Source organism: Arachis ipaensis, chromosome B10 (genome assembly GCF_000816755.2).
Source record: "Arachis ipaensis cultivar K30076 chromosome B10, Araip1.1, whole genome shotgun sequence".
In the NCBI taxonomy this organism is placed as follows: Eukaryota; Viridiplantae; Streptophyta; class Magnoliopsida; order Fabales; family Fabaceae; genus Arachis; species Arachis ipaensis.
In genome coordinates this window covers 101,407,208-101,429,512 of record NC_029794.2, presented here as the reverse complement: position 1 = coordinate 101,429,512, position 22,305 = coordinate 101,407,208, and the positions used below count along the sequence as shown (strand labels likewise).

Here is a 22,305-nt window from a genome sequence, read left to right as displayed (position 1 = left end):
TTTTCAGATTATCAATAACATTTCTCTTTTTCATTATTCTTTCAAGAGCCAACAAATTTAACACTCATAAACAACAAATTCAAAAGACATATGCACTGTTCAAGCATTCATTCAGAAAATAAAAAGTATTGTCACCACATCAAAATAATTAAACTAATTTCAATGATGAATTTGAAATCATGTACTTCTTGTTCTTTTGTGATTTAAAACATTTTTCCTTTAAGAAAGGTGATGGATTCATAGGACATTCATAGCTTTAAGACATAAACTTTAAATTTTTTTTATTAATTATGGAAAAAAATAAGACTAAAAAATAAATATAAGAGCAGACCAATAATAGTAGAAGACAGAAATTAAAAACAGAAAAATAAATGACTCTTAAAAAAAAGATTCCTAATAATAAAGGTTATCACAGAGTTAGAACTCAACAACCTTGATTTTGAGAAGTGGATGCTCCTTCAATCTGTGGGGTGTTTGATCCTTCAATGGAGAGCTTCTGGCGCTTCAGCTCCTGTAGCTCACACCTCTGCTTCTCCTATTCCTTAAGCAGCTTACAGAGCATGCAGTTTTGATTCTGCTGTTCTTCCTTAAGTTGATCCATAGCTTCTTGCAGCTTGGCGACAGATGCTTCTAGGCGGGTCCAGTAGTCAATTTCAGGGATTTCTGGGAGGAACTCCTGCACCCTCCTTTTGATGGAGTTGTCTTGCATTTGTTGTCCTTCCATTGACTTCTTGGTGATTGGGTGTTCGATTGGGATGAATTCATCTACTCCCATCCTCACCCTAGCATCTTTACATAGCAGAGAAATTAAGCTTGGGTATGCCAGTTTGGCTTCAGTGGAGTTCTTGTTTGTAATTGTGTAAATCTCACAAGAAATCAGATGATGAATCTCCACTTTGTTTCCCAGCATAATACAATGAATCATCATTGCTCTTTTGACAGTGACCTCAGAACGGTTGCTAGTGGGCAGTATGGAACGCCCAATGAAGTCCAACCAGCCTCTTGCGACTGGTTTGAGATCTCCTCTCTTGAGTTGGTTTGGGACACCTTTTGAATTAGTTATCCACTTAGTTCCAGGGAGGCATATGTCCTCTAGAACTCGGTTCAACCCCTTATTCTCTCTCACCATTCTCCTATTAAAGGATTCTGGATCATCTTGTAGTTGAGGCAGTTTGAAGACCTCTCTTATTTTGTCCAGATGGAAGTAAATAATCCTCCCTCTGACCATGGTTCGGTAGGTATGAAAGGCGGTTCCAGTTATTCTCTGCTTATCTGTCAGCCACAGATTTAAATAGAATTTCTGAACCATGTTTCTTCCAACCCTTGATTCAGGATTAGCTAGAATTTCCCATCCTCTATTTTGAATTTGCTCTTGGATCTCCGGATATTTGTCTTCTTTCAAATCGAATTTAACTTCTGGGATCACTGATCTTAGACCCATTATTTTATGGTAATGGTCTGCATGTTCTTTGGTGAAGAGCCTCTCTTGATTCCAAAGACTCTTTAGAGTATTCTCTTTCTTACCTCTTGAATTGGTTTGTTTTCCCTTAGGATCCATGATCTTGATGAGTCTTAGCTCGGTGATCACAGAAAAACACATCAAACTTAGAGATTTGCTTGCCCTCAAGCAAAAGAAAGGAAAGGGGAGAGAGAGAGGAGGAGAGGCAAATTCGAATGGTGGAGAGATGGGAATGGCCGAATGTATATTTATAAATGGAGGGGAGGGATTTCGAAAATTTTGAAAAAGATAAGACATAAAGATATGATTGGTGGAAGAAAATAGAGTCATGATATGAAAAAGATGAGATTTTTAAATGGAAAAGATATAAAGAGGTTAAATCTGAAAATTTGTTTATGCATCTAAGACTTAAGAGATGATATGATGAGTTGGAAAAGATTTGGAAAGAAATTGAAAAGATACTTGAGTTTTTGAAGAAGATTTGGGAAGGATTTGAAAGAAATTTGAAAAGAGATTTAGAAAATTGTTGAATTTTTGAAAATTGAGGGTGAATGATGAAAGTTTGAAACATGTTTATGCAGAAAATTATGAGTCAAAACATGAAAATTTGAAAAATTTTGAAGTGGAAAACAAAATCCTCCCCCCCTGTCTTTTTGGCGTTAAACGCCCAGAATGGTATCCATTCTGGCATTTAACGCCCATATGTTGGCCATTGTGGGAGTTTAACGCCTAGCCAGGTACCCTGGCTGGCGTTAAACGCCAGAAATCTTTTGTTACTGGGCATTTTTCTGAACGCCCAGGATGCTGTAATTCTAGCGTTAAACGCCCAGAATGGTACCCATTCTGGCGTTTAACACCCAAAATGCCCCTTACTGGCATTTTCTTCCCGGTGAGCCCCTTTTCTCTACTTTTTGCGCTGGATCTTTCTGTAACTCTGTGAATTCCTACAATTTTGATGATTAATCTTGAAGAAAATTTATATCAAACTTCTACAAGTATTAATTTAAACAAATAACTTGCTAATGGCTGGGTTGCCTCCCAGCAAGCGCTTCTTTATTGTCTTTAGTTGGACCTTGATTGAGCTTTATTCAAGCCTCAGTTTTGAGCATTCTTGCTCAAAATTGCTTTCAAGATAATGTTTGATTCTCTGTCCATTAACAATGAACTTTTTGTCAGAGTCAGAATCCTGAAGCTCAACATATCCATATGGTGATACACTTGTAATCACATATGGTCCCCTCCACTGGGATTTCAATTTCCCAGGGAATAGTCTGAGCCTAGAGTTAAATAGCAGAACCTTCTGTCCGGGTTCAAAGACTCTAGATGACAGTTTCTTGTCATGCCACTTTTTTGCTTTCTCCTTATAAATTTTCGCATTTTCAAAAGCATTGAGTCTGAATTCCTCTAGCTCATTCAGCTGGAGCAATCTTTTCTCTCCAGCTAACTTAGCGTCCAAGTTTAGGAATCTGGTTGCCCAGTAGGCCTTATGTTCCAGTTTCACGGGCAGATGACAGGCATTGCCATACACAAGCTGGTATAGAGAGATTCCTATAGGAGTTTTGAATGCTGTTCTGTATGCCCACAGAGCATCATCCAAGCTTTTTGCCCAATCCTTTCTACGGGGAATTACAGTCCGTTCCAGGATTCTTTTTAGTTCTCTATTAGAGACTTCAGCCTGCCCATTTGTCTGTGGATGATATGGAGTTGCTACTTTGTGGCTAATTCCATATCGGACCATAGCAGAGTAAAGCTGTTTATTGCAAAAATGAATGCCCCTGTCACTGATTAGTACTCTGGGGATGCCAAATCTGCTGAAGATATGTTTCTGGAGGAATTTCAGTATGGTCTTAGTATCATTAGTGGGTGTGACAATTGCTTCTACCCATTTAGATACATAGTCTACTGCCACCAGAATGTAAGTGTTTGAGTATGATGGTGGGAAGGGACCCATGAAGTCAATACCCCATACATCAAACAACTCAATCTCTAAGATCCCTTGTTGAGGCATGGCATAACCATGAGGCAAGTTGCCAGCTCTTTGGCAACTGTCATAGTTACGCACAAACTCTCGGGCATCTCTATAGAGAGTAGGCCAGTAGAAGCCACATTGGAGGACCTTAGTGGCTGTTCGCTCACCTCCGAAATGTCCTCCATACTGTGATCCATGGCAGTGCCATAGGATCTTCTATGCCTCTTCTCTGGGTACGCATCTGCGGATCATTCCGTTTGCACATCTCTTAAAAAGATATGGTTCATCCCATCTTTGCATCTGAAATTAGTTTTTTCATCTGCACCCTGCTGTACTCTTTGGGTATGAACCTCACAGCTTTATAATTCGCAATGTCTACAAACCATGGTGCTTCCTGAATGGCGAAGAGTTGCTCATCCGAAAAGGTTTCAGAGATCTCAGTAGGAGGGAGGGACGCTCCTGCTACTGGTTCTATCCGAGACAGGTGATCAGCTACCTGGTTCTCTGTCCCTTTTCTGTCTCTTATTTCTATATCAAACTCTTGCAGAAGCAACACCTATCTTATGAGCCTGGGTTTTGAATCCTGCTTTGTGAGTAGGTATTTAAGAGCAGCATGGTCAGTATACACAATCACTTTTGAACCTACTAAATAGGATCTAAACTTGTCAATGGCATAAACCACTGCAAGTAACTCTTTTTCTGTGGTTGTGTAATTCTTCTGTGCATTATTTAAAACACGGCTAGCATAGTAAATAACGTGCAGAAGCTTGTTATGCCTCTGTCCCAACACTGCACCAATGGCATGATCACTGGCATCACACATTAGTTCGAATGGTAATGTCCAGTCTGGTGCAGAGATGACTGGTGCTATGACCAGCTTAGCTTTCAGGGTTTCAAATGCCTGCAAACACTCTGTGTCAAAGACAAATGGTGTATCAGCAGCTAGCAGATTGCTTAGAGATTTTGCAATTTTTGAAAAATCCTTTATAAACCTCCTATAGAATCCTGCATGCCCTAGAAAGCTTCTGATTGCTTTAACATTAGCAGGTGGTGGTAATTTTTCAATTACCTCCACTTTAGCTTGATCCACCTCTATTCCCTTGTTTGAAATTTTATGCCCAAGGACAATTCCTTTAGTAACCATAAAGTGACATTTTTCCCAGTTTAAAACTAGGTTGGTCTCTTGGCATCTTTTCAGAACAAGTGCTAAATGGTCAAGGCAAGAGCTGAATGAGTCTCCAAATACTGAAAAGTCAACCATGAAGACTTCCAAAAATTTCTCTACCATATCAGAGAAGATAGAGAACATGCACCTCTGAAAGGTTGCAGGTGCATTGCACAGACCAAAAGGCATCCTTCTGTAGGCAAATACTCCCGAAGGACATGTGAATGATGTTTTCTCTTGGTCCTGAGGATCTACTGCAATTTGGTTGTAACCTGAATAGCCATCCAGAAAGCAGTAATAGTCATGACCTGCTAGTCTCTCTAGCATCTGGTCTATGAATGGTAAAGGAAAATGATCCTTTCGGGTGGCTGTATTGAGCCTTCTGTAGTCGATACACATATGCCACCCTGTAACTGTTCTTGTAGGAACCAGTTTATTCTTTTCATTATGAACCACTGTCATGCCTCCCTTTTTGGGTACAACTTGGATAGGGCTTATCCAGGGGCTATCAGAAATAGGATAAATAATCTCAGCCTCTAGTAACTTAGTGACCTCTTTTTGCACCACTTCCTTCATGGATGGATTTAGTCGCCTCTGTGGTTGAACCACTGGCTTAGCATCATCCTCCAATAGGATCTTGTGCATGCATCTTGCTAGGCTAATGCCCTTAAGATTACTTATGGACCACCCAAGAGCTGTCTTGTGTGTCCTTAGCACTTGAATTAGTGCTTTCTCTTCCTGTGGATTTAAAGCAAAGCTTATTATCACTGGAAAAGTGTCACCCTCTCCCAGAAATGCATATTTTAGGGATGGTGGTAATGGTTTGAGCTCGGGTTTAGGAGGTTTCTCCTCTTCCTGGGGAATTTTCAGAGGTTCTTTTATTTCCTCTGATTCCTCCAGATTAGGCTATTCATCTTTAAAGATGTCCTCTAGCTCTGATTCGAGACTTTCAATCATATTGATCTCTTCCACCAAAGAGTCAATAATATCAGCGCTCATAAAGTCATTTGATGTGTCTGGATGCTGCATAGCTTTGACAGCATTTAACTTGAACTCATCCTCATTGACTCTCAGGGTCACTTCTCCATTTTGTACATCAATAAGAGTTTGTCCAGTTGCTAGGAAAGGTCTTCCTAGAATGAGAGTTGCACTCTTGTGCTCCTCCATTTCCAGCACTACAAAGTCAGTGGGTAAGACAAATGGCCCATCCTTGACAATCATGTCCTCATTATGCCTGATGGATATTTAATGGAGCCATCAGCAAGTTGAAGACATATCCGGGTTGGTTTGACTTCTTCAGTCAACCCAAGCTTTCTAATAGTGGATGCAGGTATTAGGTTGATACTTGCTCCAAGGTCACATAGAGATGTCTTGGTACAAGCACCCTCTAATGTGCATGGTATCATAAAGCTTCCTGGATCTTGAAGCTTCTCTGGTAAGCTTTTCATAATGACTGCACTGCATTCTTCAGTGAGAAACACCTTTTCAGTTTCTCTCTAATCCTTCTTATGACTTAAGATCTCTTTCATGAACTTAGTATAAGAGGGTATTTGCTCAAGTGCCTCTGCAAATGGGATCTTTATCTCAAGAGTCCTGAGATAGTCTGTAAAGCGGGCAAATTGTTTATCCTGCTCCGCTTGGCAGAGTTTCTGAGGATAAGGCATCTTGGCTTTATATTCTTCAACCTTCATTGCTGCAGGTTTATTCCCTACAGAGGTGGTTGGAGAAGCCTTCTTAGAGGGGTTACTATCAGCACTTGCAGGTGTCTGATCCCTCATTGGTGTTTGAACGCCAGGATTGGGTGCTGGATGGGCGTTCAACGCCAGCTTCCCACCCTTTTCTGGCATTTGAATGCCAGAACTGGGCAAGGAATGGGCGTTCAATGCCAACTTTTCTCCCTTTTCTGGCGTTTGAACGCCAGAAGTGGGTATCCACTGGGCTTTTGACGCCAATCTTTCACCCTTTTCTGGTGTTTGAACGCCAGAATTATTCCTCTCTGGGCTCTTGCTGTCCTCAGAGGGATTTTGGGCAGTGGTTTGGTCATCTTCTGTCAGTTGTTCCTTTCTTGGCTTTTTGCTACTTTGAGCTGAATTATTCAATGTCTTCCCGTTCCTTAGTTGGACAGCTTGGCATTCTTCTATTATCTGTTTAGATAGCTGCTGTCTTATCTGATTCAATATTGCTTCCATATTCTTGTTAGCATTTTTAGTGTCTTGGAGCATCTCTTTAAATTCTGCTAATTGTTTTGTCATAAGGAGTAATTGCTGATTAAGTTCAACAATCTGTTCTTGAGGATTAGGATCAGTAGTTACTGTCCTAGCCTCTTCTTTTATAAAGAACTCACTGCTTGAGTACAGATGTTGATTTCTAGCAACCGTGTCAATGAGTTCTTGAGCTTCTTCAATCGTCTTTCTCATGTGTATGGATCCACCAGCTGAGTAGTCTAGAGACATTTGAGCTCTTTCTGTAAGCCCATAGTAGAAGATGTCTAACTGTACCCACTCTGAAAACATTTCAGAGGAGCATTTCCTTAGCATCCCTCTGTACCTCTCTCAGGCATTATAAAGGGATTCATGATCCTCTTTTTTAAAGCCTTGGATGTCCAGCCTCAGCTGTGTCATCCTTTTTGGAGGGTAAAATTGATTCAAGAATCTGTCTGATAGTTGTCTCCATGTTTTATGCTTGTTGTGGGTTGGTTATTTAACCACCTTTTAGCTTGATCTTTTACAGCAAATGAAAATAGTAATAATCTGTAGACATTTTGATCCACTTCTTTATCACGTACTGTGTCAGCAATTTGTAGGAACTGTGCCAGAAACTCAGTAGGTTCTTCCTGTGGAAGACCAAAATATTGGCAATTTTGCTGCACCATGATAATGAGCTGAGGATTTAGCTCAAAACTGCTTGCTTTGATGGGAGGTATACAGATGCTACTCCCATATGCAACTGTAATGGGATTAGCATATGACCCCAGAGTCCTTCTGGACTATTCATTTCCACTTATGTCCATGATGGAGAAAAGGGAATTGATATGGATTGTAAATTGAAGAAATTAAAAAGATTTGATTTTTGAAAAAGATTTGAAAAGATCAATTTTTGAAATTAGAATTTTGACTTGACTAAAAAAAAGATATGATTTTGAAAATCTTTGACTAATTTAATGCAAAAATTCGAAATTTATGAGTAAAATAAGGAAAAGATATTTTTTTAATTTTTGAATTTTAATGAGGAAAGAGAAAAACAACAAAATGATACTAAACTTAGAAATTTTAGATCAAAACAAAGAGAACAAACAAGAAAACTTTGGGTGTCAAGATGAACACCAAGAACATATTTTTGAAAAATTTTTAAGTAAATAAGCACAAAGGACACCAAACTTAAAATTTTTAGAAAATCAAACACAAATTTTTTAAAATTTAAAGGAAAACACAAAGAAGACACCAAACTTAGAATTTTTTTAAAGATCAAGAAAGAACTAAGAACATGCAAATTTGAAAAATGAAAAGAAAATAAAAGCATGCAATTGACACCAAACTTAAAATATGAAACTAACTCAAATAAAAGACTCAAATTTAGTGACTCTAAACCAACAAAAATAAATTATTCCTAATCTAAGCAACAAAATAAACCGTCAGTTGTCCAAACTCGAACAATCCACGGCAACGGCGCCAAAAACTTGGTGCACGAAATTACAATCACACTTTTGCAACTCCGCACAACTAACCAGCAAGTGCACTGGGTCGTCCAAGTAATACCTTACGTGAGTAAGGGTCGATCCCACAGAGATTGTTGGCTTGAAGCAAGCTATGGTTATCTTGTAACTCTTAGTCAGGATATCAATAATTCTCAGATTTAATTGTAAAGAGTAAAAGAACATGAAATAAATACTTGTTATGCAGTAATGGAGAACAGGTTGAGGTTTTGGAGATGCTCTGTCATCTGAATCTCTGCTTTCCTACTGTCTTCTTCTTCATGCACGCAAGGCTCCTTCCATGTCCAGCTGTATGTTGGTGGATCACCGTTGTCAATGGCTACCATCCGTCCTCTCAGTGAAAATGGTCCAAATGCGCTGTCACCGCATGGCTAATCATCTGTCGGTTCTCACTCATGCTGGAATAGGATCCATTGATCCTTTTGTGTCTGTCACTACGCCCAGCACTTGCAAGTTTGAAGCACGTCACAGTCATCCCTTCTCAGATCCTACTCAGAATACCACAGATAAGGTTTAGACTTTTCGGATCTCAAGAATGGCTGCAAATAATTCTAGCTTATACCACGAAGACTCTGATCTGAATCAGGAGGCTAAGAGATAAGTACTCAGTCTAAGGTAGAACGGAGGTGGTTGTCAAGCACGTGTTCATAGGTTGAGAATGGTGATGAGTGTCACGGATCATCACATTCATCAAGTTGAAGTGTGAGTGAATATCTTAGAATAGAAACAAGCGTGATTGGATGGAAAACAGTAGTAATTGCATTAATTCATCAAAACACAGCAGAGCTCCTCACCCCCAACCATGGGGTTTAGAGACTCATGCCGTAGAAGATACAATATGAAACATGTAGAGTGTCATGAGGTACAAGATGAATCACTAAAAGTAGTTTTTATAATAAACTAGTGACCTAGGGTTACAGAAAATGAGTAAGCTAGAACAGTTAGTGTAAAAATCCACTTTCGGGGCCCATTTGGTGTGTGCTTGGACTGAGCATTGAAGCTTTCACGTGTAGAGACCTTTCTTTGAGTTAAACACCAGCTTTTGTGCCAGTTTGGGCGTTTAACTCTAGCTTTCATGCCAGTTCTGGCGTTTTGACGCCAGAATTTCTATGCTGACTTGGAATGCCGGTTTGGGCCATCAAATCTCGGGAAAAGTATGAACTATTATATATTACTGGAAAGCCCAGAATGTCTAATTTCCAACGCAATTGAGAGCGCACCAATTGGACTTCTGTAGCTCCGGAAAATCCACTTCAAGTGCAGGGAGGTCAGAATCCAACAGCATCTACAGTCCTTTTTCAGCCTCTGAATCAGATTTTTGCTCAGGTCCCTCAATTTCAGCCAAAAAATACCTGAAATCACAGAAAAATACACAAACTCATAGTAAAGTCCAAAAATGTGATTTTTGAATAAAAACTAATAAAAACATAATAAAAACTAACTAAAATATACTAAAAACATACTAAAAACAATGCCAAAAAGCGTATAAATTATCCGCTCATCACCAACCCTCACCTCTCCTCTCTTCTAAAGCCCCTCTATCTTTTTGGGAAGGAAAATGAGCTGAAAAGCTCATTTAATGAGCTTATATATGTTGGGCCTTGGGCTCGGTTTGGGCCCGGTCCAACCCGTTAGCGTTTTTAGCTCGTTTGGCCCACTTTGGGCCAAAACCTTTAAGATTAGTGCCCGGTTTTCAATTCTAAATTATTTTTATCCTTTCAAAACAATAAATCAATCTTCAAAATTCTTATTTTTCAAAATACGCGGTACTGGACAGACTAGAGCCGGTACTACCAGCTTAGGCGCTAGTACGCATTTTTACAAAAACTTTTCGAAGAAGGTACATTTTTCAACTCAGAAAAATTTACTAAAATCAAATCTCATATTTATATTTTCAAATTAAAACTTCTAAATTTTGAATCTATTCTGGGCACTTAAAAATTATTATTTTATTAAAACAGTTTTGTCGGTTCTTACCAAGGTTCGGAAAACCGGACCGGTCATCAAACCGCAGTAGCTACTGATTCACTGGTTTATTGGTCCAACCGGTCTAACCAGTGATTCAACCGGAAAATCGTTTTAAAATAAAATAATAAATAAATTATAAATAAACATCCTAAAATATAATTATAGTATAATATAAATATTAAATTCTTGTGAGTTTCTTTTTTTTTTTTTGGATAATTATTTAAACATATTATGTAATTATGATTTTGATATCAACTATTGTGCTAAAAAAAACCTTCAAGTAACAAGGATATATTGATGGTGGTGGTGTCTTCTGAGGCATCAATGTCTCCTCATCTAGCCCCTCCAATTTCTTCAGCTAAAGCCATAACAAAAGGAATGGTACAAGAAAATGAGGTAGTTAATGGATCATCAAATGAGAAGCTTTTTGTTATTGCAAAGTGAAGATGAACATGCCAATGCACAAGTTTGAATATAGCAACTTAACAGAACTTAATAGAGCCAGAAAGAAAAAAGAAGCAGCAACAAAAGTTAAATACCAGCAACAAATAATTACTCTAAACCCTGAAATCGATAACTATTTCAACAAAAATTCAGAAACATCATACTTAAAAATTAAAAAACGGCAACAACAGCATAACAAATCCATTTTAATCAACAATTTCAACAACACAAAATCAATGATTTAATTAATTTCAGATTCAGAAATCATAAATCAGAGTATTAGACATTCAAAACACTGAAACTGACTCAACAGTGATGACACTAAATTAAACAGAGCATTAGCAAGGAAGAAGAAGAAGAACATTAGCAACATTATTTGAACAAAAAATTCAGAAATTAAAAGTAAGAAGAAGAACCGAGCATTCAAAAACTAAATAGAGCCATCAGTAACCAGAGCAAAATTAAAAGGACCATCAGAGTAACAAAACTTCAAACATTCACAGCAAACTTCACACCATCAGAGTAACAGATCCAGAACCAAACTTTCATAGTAACAAAACTTCAAACATTCACAGCAATTAGAAAACAGAGTAACAAAACATTCAGAACCAAACTTCAAGGACCATCAACAACAGCAACAGATCCAGAACCAACCTTCAAACATTCAGAACAGATATGAAAAACAGATATGAAATTAACAAGACCATATCTAAATTCTGCCTACAGCATTCAACAATATTGCAAAATAGAGTAAGTTTTCAGCATTAACAAGATAGCAAAACACTAAAACAGAGTAATAATTACAGAACAGAGTAAGTTTCCAGCATATTAGGTGTTCTAGACCAAAACAAAGTAACAGTTACAAAACAGCAAAACACTAAAACAGCAATATTAGGTGTTTTGGATACAAATCACATAACAAAGTCAGTTTCCAACATTAGCAACCAATCCAAACATACATACAAGGAAGACCATACATACAAGGAATTGAAGAACAAAGAACAAATTTCCACAGTAATAAGAACCATACATACAAGGAAGACCGAAGAACAAAGAATGAAGACTGAATTCCGAAGAACGAAGACTGAAGATCAAAGAAGAAGAAGAACCAAACTTCAAGCCAAGACCCAAGAAGAATTGAAGAAATATGGAACAAAAAATGAAGAAGAAGCTCAGAGAAGATGAAGACGAGGAGCACTCACCTGGGTTCGAGAAGCAAACGAAGACGAAGAGGACTTGCCGAGCTACTGGTTTCCTGACACGGGGAAGAGGAAGAAGCGGCGGAGCTGAGGACCTGGGGACGGCGGCGGCACTGACTACCTCTAAACGGCGGTGACGATGGAGGGCTACGGTTCGGGGTTCCTAGGGCTAGGGTTCGGCGACGATGGAGTCATTGGAGTGAGCTGTGAGGTGAATCTGAATGAATGGGGAAAGGGGGGTTGGAAAACGAGTGGATCGGGTTTTTTTTTTAAAGTAAAAAACGGCGTCGTTTTAAGGGAACCGGCCGGTTACCGGTCCGGCCCAACCGGCCGGTTCTTGGCCAGTTTGACGGTTTCTGAACAGTTTTTTCCCAAGCGGTTATAGGAGGAGGACCGGACCGCTTGCATTGCCGGTTTTTGGTTGAACCGGTCCGACCGGTCTGATTTTCAGAACCTCGGTTCTTACAGTGTATGCACAAGTGAAAACATTACCCCTGTTCAGAGCACATGCACAACAGTGCGCGTGCGCACACAAACCAAAACTCATAATTTCTGCAACATCACAGAAATCAGATTTTTGACACCAACTTCCAATGAGCATATCTTTTTCTACAAAATTCTGATTTTCACGAAATCTATACCGTTTTAAAGCTCGTTGAATTATCTTTAATTTGATACAAAATTTAATTAATTTCAAAAATCGTAACTCAAGATATGACCCGTCAAAATTCACCAAAAACTAATTTTTTGCCAAAAGTTCACTATGTTCTTGAACCTTCAAAATTCACAACCAAACCAATTCAAAGCCTTTTCAATTTCGCCATAAAATACTACCAAATACTATACTTTACCTTTTCATTACAACACCATCAATTCAACATTTACCTCAATCAATTCATTCACCATAAATCCAATAATTCCACAATTTCTACATCCAAATCCCAATATCAACAACTTTAACATAATCTCACTACTCATAAGCATCACTTATCCAATCTCAACGTCAACAAATATCATAATTCATCATCATCCCACACAATCATCATTATTCCACCATAATCATTAAAATCATCATACATCACAATCATCAACAATCAATTTCAATCCTATCCTCTGGTCCACTAGCCTAAATGTCCATAAACATTACATATTACATAAAGGAAACCGAAACCATACCTTGACCGATCTTCAATATGCACAAAATACCAAAAGCTTAATTCCAACAAGATCAATAAGCCTCAAGCACCAACACCACTTCCAAAACTCACCAACTATCAAGCTATACACATATAACATACCAAGAATCAACACTTTGGCTAACCAAAATATCAAACCATAAGAGTTTGAAAAGACTTGCCTTATCCAACAATATTAAAGGTAAAACCCAACAATATTCCAATGCTAGATCACCCCTAAATAAACAAAATTACAAAATCTACTCAAAAACCATAACCAAAAACACAAAAATTCTAGGGCAGGAAATTGGAGCACGAGTTTAGAGTTTTTACCTACAAATCTTGATTAGAAATAACGGGCTCGATGAGAGCTTCGTGTGACCGCAAACGGCTCGTCAATCAGAGTTCCGTAACTCAAGTTATGGCTTGAGAAAGATGGAGGTGAATAGTGCCACGCCCTCTTCTCCCTTCTCTTATCAAACCAACGTGCCTTCCTTTCTTTGTTGGTGAAATTAGCTGAAAAGCTCATTAAAGGATATATAGGCCCAACTTAGGTCCGGTCCGAGCGGGTAGGGACGGGGTGGGTACCCGCGGGTTCGGGTTGTGTTGCCACCCCTAGTGCCACCCTCCCCTCTCTCTCAATCTGCGTTTTTCTCTCTCTCTTTGGTGCTGAAATGAGGATGCAAATCCTTGATAAAGGTCTTATATATGTTGGGTTTGGGCCCAACTTAGGTTCGGTCTAACTTGTTAGCGTTTTTGGTCCGTTTGGTCCAACTTTAAGCCAAAACCTTTAAAATTAGCGTTCGATTTTTTATTTTAAATTATTTTTTTGTCCTTTCAAAATAACAAATTAAATTTTTAAAATCTTATTTTACTAAAATGCGCAAAATGCGCAAGACTAGAGCTGGTACTTAAAGAACATTTTTATATTTTTATCCTATTTCAAACAATTAAATTATTATTTTTATTAAAACGATTTTACAAAAACAACTCCGATTCTTACATATACCATGAATGGAGGATTATTGCTCCTCAAAAGTCCTCCTTATTATTGCTAAACATTTGCCATTACAAGTTACCACGCTTCAAATTTCTCTAGCAAGCCAATCATATTCGGCGTCGTATCCTGTTAACATTCTACAAACGAATTATTTCGTCCTGGTTTCTTTCTTTCCTCACCCATTAATCTCGATAATTTTCTCTTATTGTTTCGTCCAAGTAATTTTTGTCAATATAATAATAATAAGTATATATATAAAAAGTAAACCACTTTAAAATTGGCCCTATCTTAATTTTCAATAACTATGTTATTACCAGCTTCAAATCAAAATAAACTAAACAAAAAATTTGCTAAAAAAACATTTAAAATTTAGAAAATTTAAATTGTCCACTTCCAAATTCCAAATGAAAAGATACAGAAATTAACTTAGTTAATTAACATTAGTCAATTTTAGAATTTAAATTTATAATTTAAAATTTAAAATTAACGATATCTTATTCATGATTTAGATTTAAGAAAAACAAAATAAATTTAAAAAAATTGACTGATGGAAAAAAAAAATAATTACCTAACATTACTCTTAAATAATTTCTAACAACAGTGGCAGGCATATTAAATTTTACCAAAAGCCAGCATGCTACTAAGGTGTGTACGGTGTACCACATCTTATGTTAGATGTCATAGGTGGTTGTTTTTTGTTAAGTTGTTGGTCACATAAACGTCACAAAAAATAGAGCGAAGCCAAGAAGAAGGATATGGATTATTGCATCACGTGTCTTAAGAGAAGTTGCAGCACTCTCAATGACTATCGGGAACTTACAAGTCCCTTTTGATGGATCACTTGTTACAATTTCCGCCAGTCCATCGAAATCGCATGCCTCAACGCTTTGATCCCTTGCTTGAAAGTATTGATTAAAAGCATAAGAAACATTGCCACGAATATCCAAATCGGCACAAGAACAACCATATCCTAAGCTTGTACAATCAGTATTTGCACATGCATACCCTAATGCCTCATAAACAGGACCACTGAAGTCTTTAACATCTTCGCTTAACACACACCATTGCTTCTCTAAGTATCTAACCCCTTTTGCTCCCACTGGCCATTTGTGATCTTCTCCTTTACCAGAAAAATCTACAGGGAACTTGGGCTTCCCATCGTATTCGAAAATTCCCCAATGACGCTCAAATTTCCCGGGTTCAATGTTCTTGAGATTCTCATCGAAAAGACCAAAGAGATACACATCCAAGACTCCAGGATGAAGAGGGCTTCCTTGTTGGTTTCCTAGTTTCTTAAGGAATCCATGGTAGAATCTTCTTGCTTTATCTTTGTTGGCGCTTTTGTGGCCGTCCGTCGGCCATCCAACTTCGCCAACAACGATTTTCATGTCGGAGTAGCCCTCCTTCTTTAGTGCCCAAACAAGGGTATCTACACTTGCATCAAACACATTTGTGTAAGTTGCACCCTTGTCTTCAAATGATCTACCAGCGTCAAAGAATGCCAGTTCCTCTGGAAAATTTGGATTCAAATAAAGGCTAAGGTAAGGGTATATGTTGATGAAGAAGGGTGAGTTATTGTCGTTAAGGAATTGGAGTATTTCTTTCATGACATCTTTGATGTCACTTCGAAACTGTCCGTCCGAGGGCTTGTCCGAACCTGAATCCAACACATCTGCATTCAAACACGAAGTAACCTTAACTTGCTCTGCAACTCCTGCCTTCTCAACAGCTTTCTGGATACTCTTCATTGCTGGAAATGTAGAACTTCTATACTTGTTTTCATAGCTCGCCAAGAAAGGCTCGTTTCCAACAGATATGTATCTGCATTATATTCAGGTAACGGTAATGGTAATGGAAATGGAAATGAAAACCATGCAATGCAAAAAGAATACCTAATAATGTTTATGAAAAAAAATTACAGAAAAATAACTTATAGTTTGTCAACATTAACCAACTTTAAGGTTAAAATTTATAATTTAGAATTCAATGTTAAGAATTTATTATTTAAAGTCTAAAATTTATGTTAAACAAAATAATTTTAAAAAAAATTGGCTGAAAAAATTGGTTATATAACATTACTTGATGTTTATATATACCTGATGTCGACACCACCATGTAGATGTTTGGTGAGATTTTGCTTGACCCATTGCTCAGCCTGGCCACTGTTAGAAAGTCTTTCCATTTGGTCATTAGGGATGCCAATCATGACTTCAATGCCTGAACCAGCAAGAGCACCAAGTGTCCAGGAATCTACATCGAACAATTTAACTTTCTTGATTCCGTTGTCCTTCAAGAGATCAACAACAGTATAAGGATTTATAGGGTGAGATGTCAATGCACCCCAGTTTATGCCAACATTTGACAAAGCATGTGAGCATTTTGCACTTGGTAGATGGCATTGAACTAAGACAAAGATCAAACAAGACGCCCATAGCATGCGTTTTGTTTGAGCCATGTTCTTGGTTCGAGCCAGCCCGATTACCCACTAGCCAATCAGATAACAAACACTGGCTTATATATGTATTGTTTTGAGCGTTGAATTCGGTAGACTAGTCCACAATAAGCTAAGGTGCAATGTCATGCCATGACATCGGAACCAAATATGGTTCTTGCTTAGATGTCTATACCTGGTTTTATTATCTCTCCAAATAAAGCACTCAAATAATTTGTCTACTTTTCTAATTATAACCATCAGTAATCAACCAGCTCACGTACATGTGTAAAAATACTAAATAAAGAAGGGAATAAGAGAGTACTACAAGGTGTTTTTTAGATTCTGTCCATCCAATGTTTTTTTTACAGGTATTTGATGAGAGAGAGTAATATTATTTAGAGAAATGCTAGGCATCCAAATATTTTTTAAACCAAATTTTTAACTAAATTCTCGCACGTTTCTTCTTTTTCGTATACAGATAAATTTCTTTTTTGTTATCGTCTCGTCGTCAACATCATCTAAATATTTTATGTGCATCTTTTTTTAAGGTTATTGTCGTCGTGCCACCACCATTGTTGTCGTTGTTGCTGCCATTGCTGCCTTTTTATTACTGTTGTTGTTTAATTTCTTCTTCTCTCTTTTCTTTCTCACCATCCTTTTTTATTATCATCATCATCATCCTTGTCGTCTTCATCCTCTTCTTCTCCTTTAAATGTTTAGATAATTAGAGCACGAAAATTGTAATGTACAACACATAAATATAGTGATGCACAACACAAAAATATTAGTATAAATCACAAAAAATTTTGAAGGATCACAAAAAATTATAATATTGCAATATACAAATTTTATGTATTTATATACTTTTATATCTATTCGTGTCCAAAAGAAATTGTCTCAACAAACAAATAATAAACATGTATTACAGTGTTTATGTCTTAATATATATGTCTCTCTAACTAAACCCTGCTTTAGAATAGTACTGTGTCTCTCTAACCAAATACTGCCTATTGTACGTGCGTATCATAATAAGTTTTAAGAGAATGAGTCAATGAGCTTAGATAGAACTCAGAACACTGTCACTGACCATCAATCTGATACATATAGACAAAGCAATCATCAGAAATGGATGGCGGTAAGATAAAACAGATTATGATCATGTTTGTGCTGCTGCTTTTTTCGTGTCTATGTTTGTGCTTCTTAATGGCTAATTTTAGATTCTAAAATTTCCCTGAAAGTGTTAATTGAATATTCAATACAATAAAAACAAACGTTAAAAGTAAAATGGACATACGCTATGAAGAAGCTATTTTATAACACACAAGAAAGCATTTTTTTAGAGGTATCTCCATTGCATACAATGCTTTTCCACTGAAGCAAAAAGCTGGACTTAATAATAATCACGAGGCACGTGAGAGAAATAATGTTACAAGGGCACATTCTCTAAGCATTGTACTCAATAATCTACATCTCAATGTATGCCCAAAAATCTGCAATTCTATTATTCTAAGCATCCAAATAGAATTAACAGAAGTACTTTACACCAAAAGTTGATAGAGAACGAGAATTATTCACAACGACAAAGCAGAGATGACTACAAACTAGATATATACAAATTTCAGACCAAGCAGCTTCAATTCAAACAGGTCCAAAGTCCAAACCTTCTATCTAGGTAACTAATAATTACATGGGCCTTATTCATCAAGATCTGATTCTTCATCAGTTTCTTCAAATTCACTGTTTTCCTTCCAATCATCAACAGGAAAAAACCGTTTTCATGGTAAACAAGAGTCAATTCAATACCATGAATATGATTGATTGTTTGCCATTTTCTTATAGTATTCTGCCATTGCCATATCAAATTCTGCAGGTTTTTCTGTTGCTATATCATAGTATTCAACCAAAACCATAGTTCTTTTTGCTCAGACCTAATCGAACGAGTAACTAAATAAGAAACAAACTTCAGAAATTAGTCAAAAGATTTGAAATGAACGCCAGCTGATGTCATTTTAACACAAAAAGGAGTGTCTCCTCAAAGGCACAAATTGTGTGTCACAGGGTCTAATTAAAATATAAATAAATGTTCTTGCCCAGTTTAACGAAGACGAAGAGCTCTGTTAGGAGCGTATAAACCATTTCTAATGTGACTAGCACTTTGATCACAGCCATAACAATGCAATACAGGCAAAATCAGAAAAGGAGAGGCTACATTAAACCTAAACTCATAAGTCATTGTTCTCCATTTCTCTCTGCATGCCTTGCCAATCTGAACTAACACAGGAAGGATCAATTACCAAAAGGAAATGCACTAATTTACAAATAATAATAAGTAACAACAGCAGCAGCAACAATAATATAGTTGATGTTCGTCCAAAGTATACAAACATTTTGCAAATTCTCATGTCTAAAAATAACTGACAATTTTTTAAAAGAAGCAGTGATCACATTATATGTTGTATTTGGAATTTCAGAAATTATAAGAATTTCTAAAATAATTAATTGTGCAAACAAATACTATCTTGCTTCCAGACAAACTAAAAAGATAAACTATTAGAAGAACTACTGATACAATGGATTGTATACATACATCTCGCATTGACTTGACATCTGGGTTCTGCTCTTGAAATTCATTACAAAAATCTTCTCTTAAGAATGACAAAGGACTTCAAGTAAGCGCAATAAATTTGAAAAATTAAAAGACCTTCCATCAGTGGAAATAAAGCAGTTGCTTTATGTACACAATGCTCAAGTAAATTGCGATATATTGAACAAAGAACAATAAAACAAGTTAGAAGCAGGGGAAGGAAACTATGGCAGCAAAATCATGATTAAATGACTTGTGATAACCATATCTTTTAATATGAATGATTTGTCTTGACTCTTGAAAATAAGGTACTGATGCATCTAATCGGACTTGTATGCGCACAAACTTTCCATCAAGGGATGGTCATATCATTCATTATTGGTTGAAAATGTTAATGAGAAAAAAAAAATATGATTCAAAAGGAGAACTTACTAGGGGTGGTACCTACCTGAAGCTAAAATAGTGATAATCTGATCATCATGCTTGCCATACTGGCCAGCGGCGTCAAGAAGGTCTCCGGCCGCATTGGCAGCTTTTGCCTTGTCCACCTTCTCTGCCTCCCCACTGATGTTTGCCTGAGCCGTCTCTGCCACCACGTTGGCGCTCGAGAACAGCTCGCTTGTCGAGTGCTGCTCGCCTGCTCCTCCTTCTTCTCAGGGATCTTGGAAGCCATTGCTGAGTAACTGCTCTTTTTTAATAAGATGCCAAATGATTCAGGTTTTGTGATACAGTTGATGGAGGAGCTGTTATCCGAATTCATAGCTGTGAGTAAGATTTTTACTCTGGAAGTTGTGGTTGCAAATAATGGGACAATTATTCACTTTTGATTTCTTTTCTAGTTCATTTTGATAACCCGAAAGTTTTATACTGTCATCTAATGCATTTATTTGGATGTAAAAGAAATTATTTTAGTTAATATAATAATACATAATTAACTAAATAATACAAGAAAAAAGACACTGCCGTAATTGTAACTACTAATTAGCTAGCTAATCAATAACGAAACAGTAAAGAGAAAGGTTGTGACATGAAAACAAAACCGATGCTTGCTATACATTGTAGTTCATCACAAAAGCCAGTCAGAAAAGAAGTTTCTATTTCCGATATGAATATTCCTTCATAAACTGTTCTCTGGAAGTTGCTCTTGCTGATAAGGCAACATCATCAAGGAATCCCCTCTGTGGAAACTCTTCAGGCACAAGAGATTGATATGTTTCAAACTGCTGTGCAGCTTCCTCCTTTTTATCGAGCAGACTGTATATAATTCCCTACAGATAGATACAAAAGTGAATAATATTGCAAAAGATAACACAACAATGGCATAGCATAAATAAACTTACCTGGCAAAGATAAGGCCTGAAATCTCGAGGATTTTCATTAACCAAATCTTGAAACCTTTTTAAGCCCTCCTCCAAATCACCCTAGAATGCTGAATTATTAGCAATGTACCATTACTAATTTTACTATAACAAGCTGAAAGATCAAGAATTCACCTGCACAACAAACATTTGTGCAATTAAGATTCGTATATTCCTCTCCTCTGTAACTCTCTCTTGACGCGAAGCTAGCTCCCTAGCCTTATCCAGCATTTCAAACACAGCACGCCCTTCATGGTTCTTGTGCATCACCATAGCCAAACCCTGTTGAAGAGATAGCAAATTAGCAACCATTGTTCCTTGTATGAAATACACGCAAGAGGATGAGAAAGATTTACGTGGAGAGCTCTGAGAAAAAGAGGCCTTTGGCGCAAGATTTCCTTGAAGAGTCTCTTTGAAGTACTGAAGTGGCCCATGGTGTCGTAACAGAGGGCCAACAAAAGCCTCCATTCAACTTCGTTTGGCTCCACCTTAATCAAACTCTCTACCAACTTAATCGCCTCTTTGGCCTTCCCTCTCCTAATCTTGCCGTACACAACCACCTTCAGAGCCTCAACGTTCTTCGGGTCATTCTCCAGAATCTTCTGGCACATCTCCTCCTCCGTCTCCGTCTTCTCCTCGGTGTGTACAGCAGCAAGCGGGGGTGTGAGTGCTGCCATGGCGGCTCTGTTGGAGAAGGAGCCGACGAAGATGAAGGAGCCGATGAGGAGAGAAGCTATGTTTTGTTTCACAAAACTTGATAAGACCCTTGGTGCGGAAGAAACAAGTGCTGGAAAATGTGTGGGGAGTTGAAATGAAATCCTAGGAAGGGAATTGGAGAAGGCATAGCGTGAAGATTTGGAACTGAGAAATTCTGACTGGGAATTCGAACAGATGGTGAAACCAGAGATTGAAGTAGAAGAAGCCATGGTTGTTGCTAAGGTTAGAACTTAGAAAACACTCTTTGCCGGTAAAAAAACACCTCTCTTGCCCTAGCAGAAACGGGCCTGCTTATCTATCATATAGGCCCATTTGAAACAGTTAGCTTATTTTTACTTTTTTTTCATTGTTAGTAATAAAATTTAAATCTCTTACACTATCTTAAATTTCTCACCATTAGCGTTATATACTTATATTATTCATACTTGAGCAAATTTCCTTCCCATGGATGGATGCTTTAGTTGTTAAATTTCTAGGGAGGAATGTAATCTCTTTGACGCTCAGAGATTATCTTCAAAGGCTGTGGAAAGTCCATGAAGGATTTGAGATGATGAGCATAGAAAGTGGTTATCACATGGTCAAATTTGATAAGGAAACTCAGAGAGAGATCAGAGAGTTATTAGTGGTGGCCCGTGGATGGTTTTTCCGTTTTTGATAGTTACTTGGCGGTAAAGGAATGGACAATAGAGTTTGATCCATGCGAGAATTCGTTTGGCCGAACTATAGTTTGGGTGAAAATTTCGAGCCTCAATCCGGCATACTTTCAAACAATTACGCTCAAAGCTATCCAATCATGTATTGAGAAACCAATACAAGTGGATATGATTACAAAGAACATAGGGCATGAAAAATTCACCAGAATTTGTATGGAAGTGGATTTGAGCTTTCCCATAGTGCAATAAGTTTGGATTCATGACCATTGGCACAAGGTGGACATTGATAGGTTACACCTTCTATGTAAATCATGTAATTGCTTTGGACACTTCACCCGTGATTACAATGTTAATCTAACTTAGAAGGAGACAACACATACACTCAGCTGATGTAAAGGAGAACTCAAGCAGTCTTAGAAGTGATAAAGTTCCTAAAGCAATAATAGTGATGCCGGAGAAGGAAAAAAT

At 37.5% G+C, this 22,305-nt stretch overlaps 3 protein-coding genes across 3 annotated transcripts; all 3 read right to left on the bottom strand.

Moving 5' to 3' along the window:
- Window positions 14,640-16,585, bottom strand: LOC107621042 (glucan endo-1,3-beta-glucosidase 8). Its single transcript, XM_016323089.2, has 2 exons — window positions 16,188-16,585; window positions 14,640-15,912 (listed from the first exon to the last, which is right to left on the bottom strand). The coding sequence occupies exons 1-2, from the start codon at window positions 16,544-16,546 to the stop codon at window positions 14,802-14,804; spliced, it is 1,470 nt and encodes a 489-aa protein (XP_016178575.1). The 5' UTR covers window positions 16,547-16,585; the 3' UTR covers window positions 14,640-14,801.
- LOC107623894 (nodulin-related protein 1-like) lies at window positions 17,890-19,762 on the bottom strand (the record flags this gene model as incomplete). The annotated part of the gene is made up of 2 exons (XM_016326291.2): window positions 17,890-18,791; window positions 19,558-19,762. Coding segments are annotated over 2 exons (249 nt in total), but the record flags the coding sequence as incomplete, so codon positions are not given.
- Window positions 19,121-21,457, bottom strand: LOC107623893 (protein SLOW GREEN 1, chloroplastic). Its single transcript, XM_016326290.2, has 4 exons — window positions 20,824-21,457; window positions 20,603-20,749; window positions 20,450-20,530; window positions 19,121-20,377 (listed from the first exon to the last, which is right to left on the bottom strand). Exons 1-4 carry the CDS (start codon window positions 21,391-21,393, stop codon window positions 20,204-20,206), a joined length of 972 nt encoding a protein of 323 aa, XP_016181776.1. The 5' UTR covers window positions 21,394-21,457; the 3' UTR covers window positions 19,121-20,203.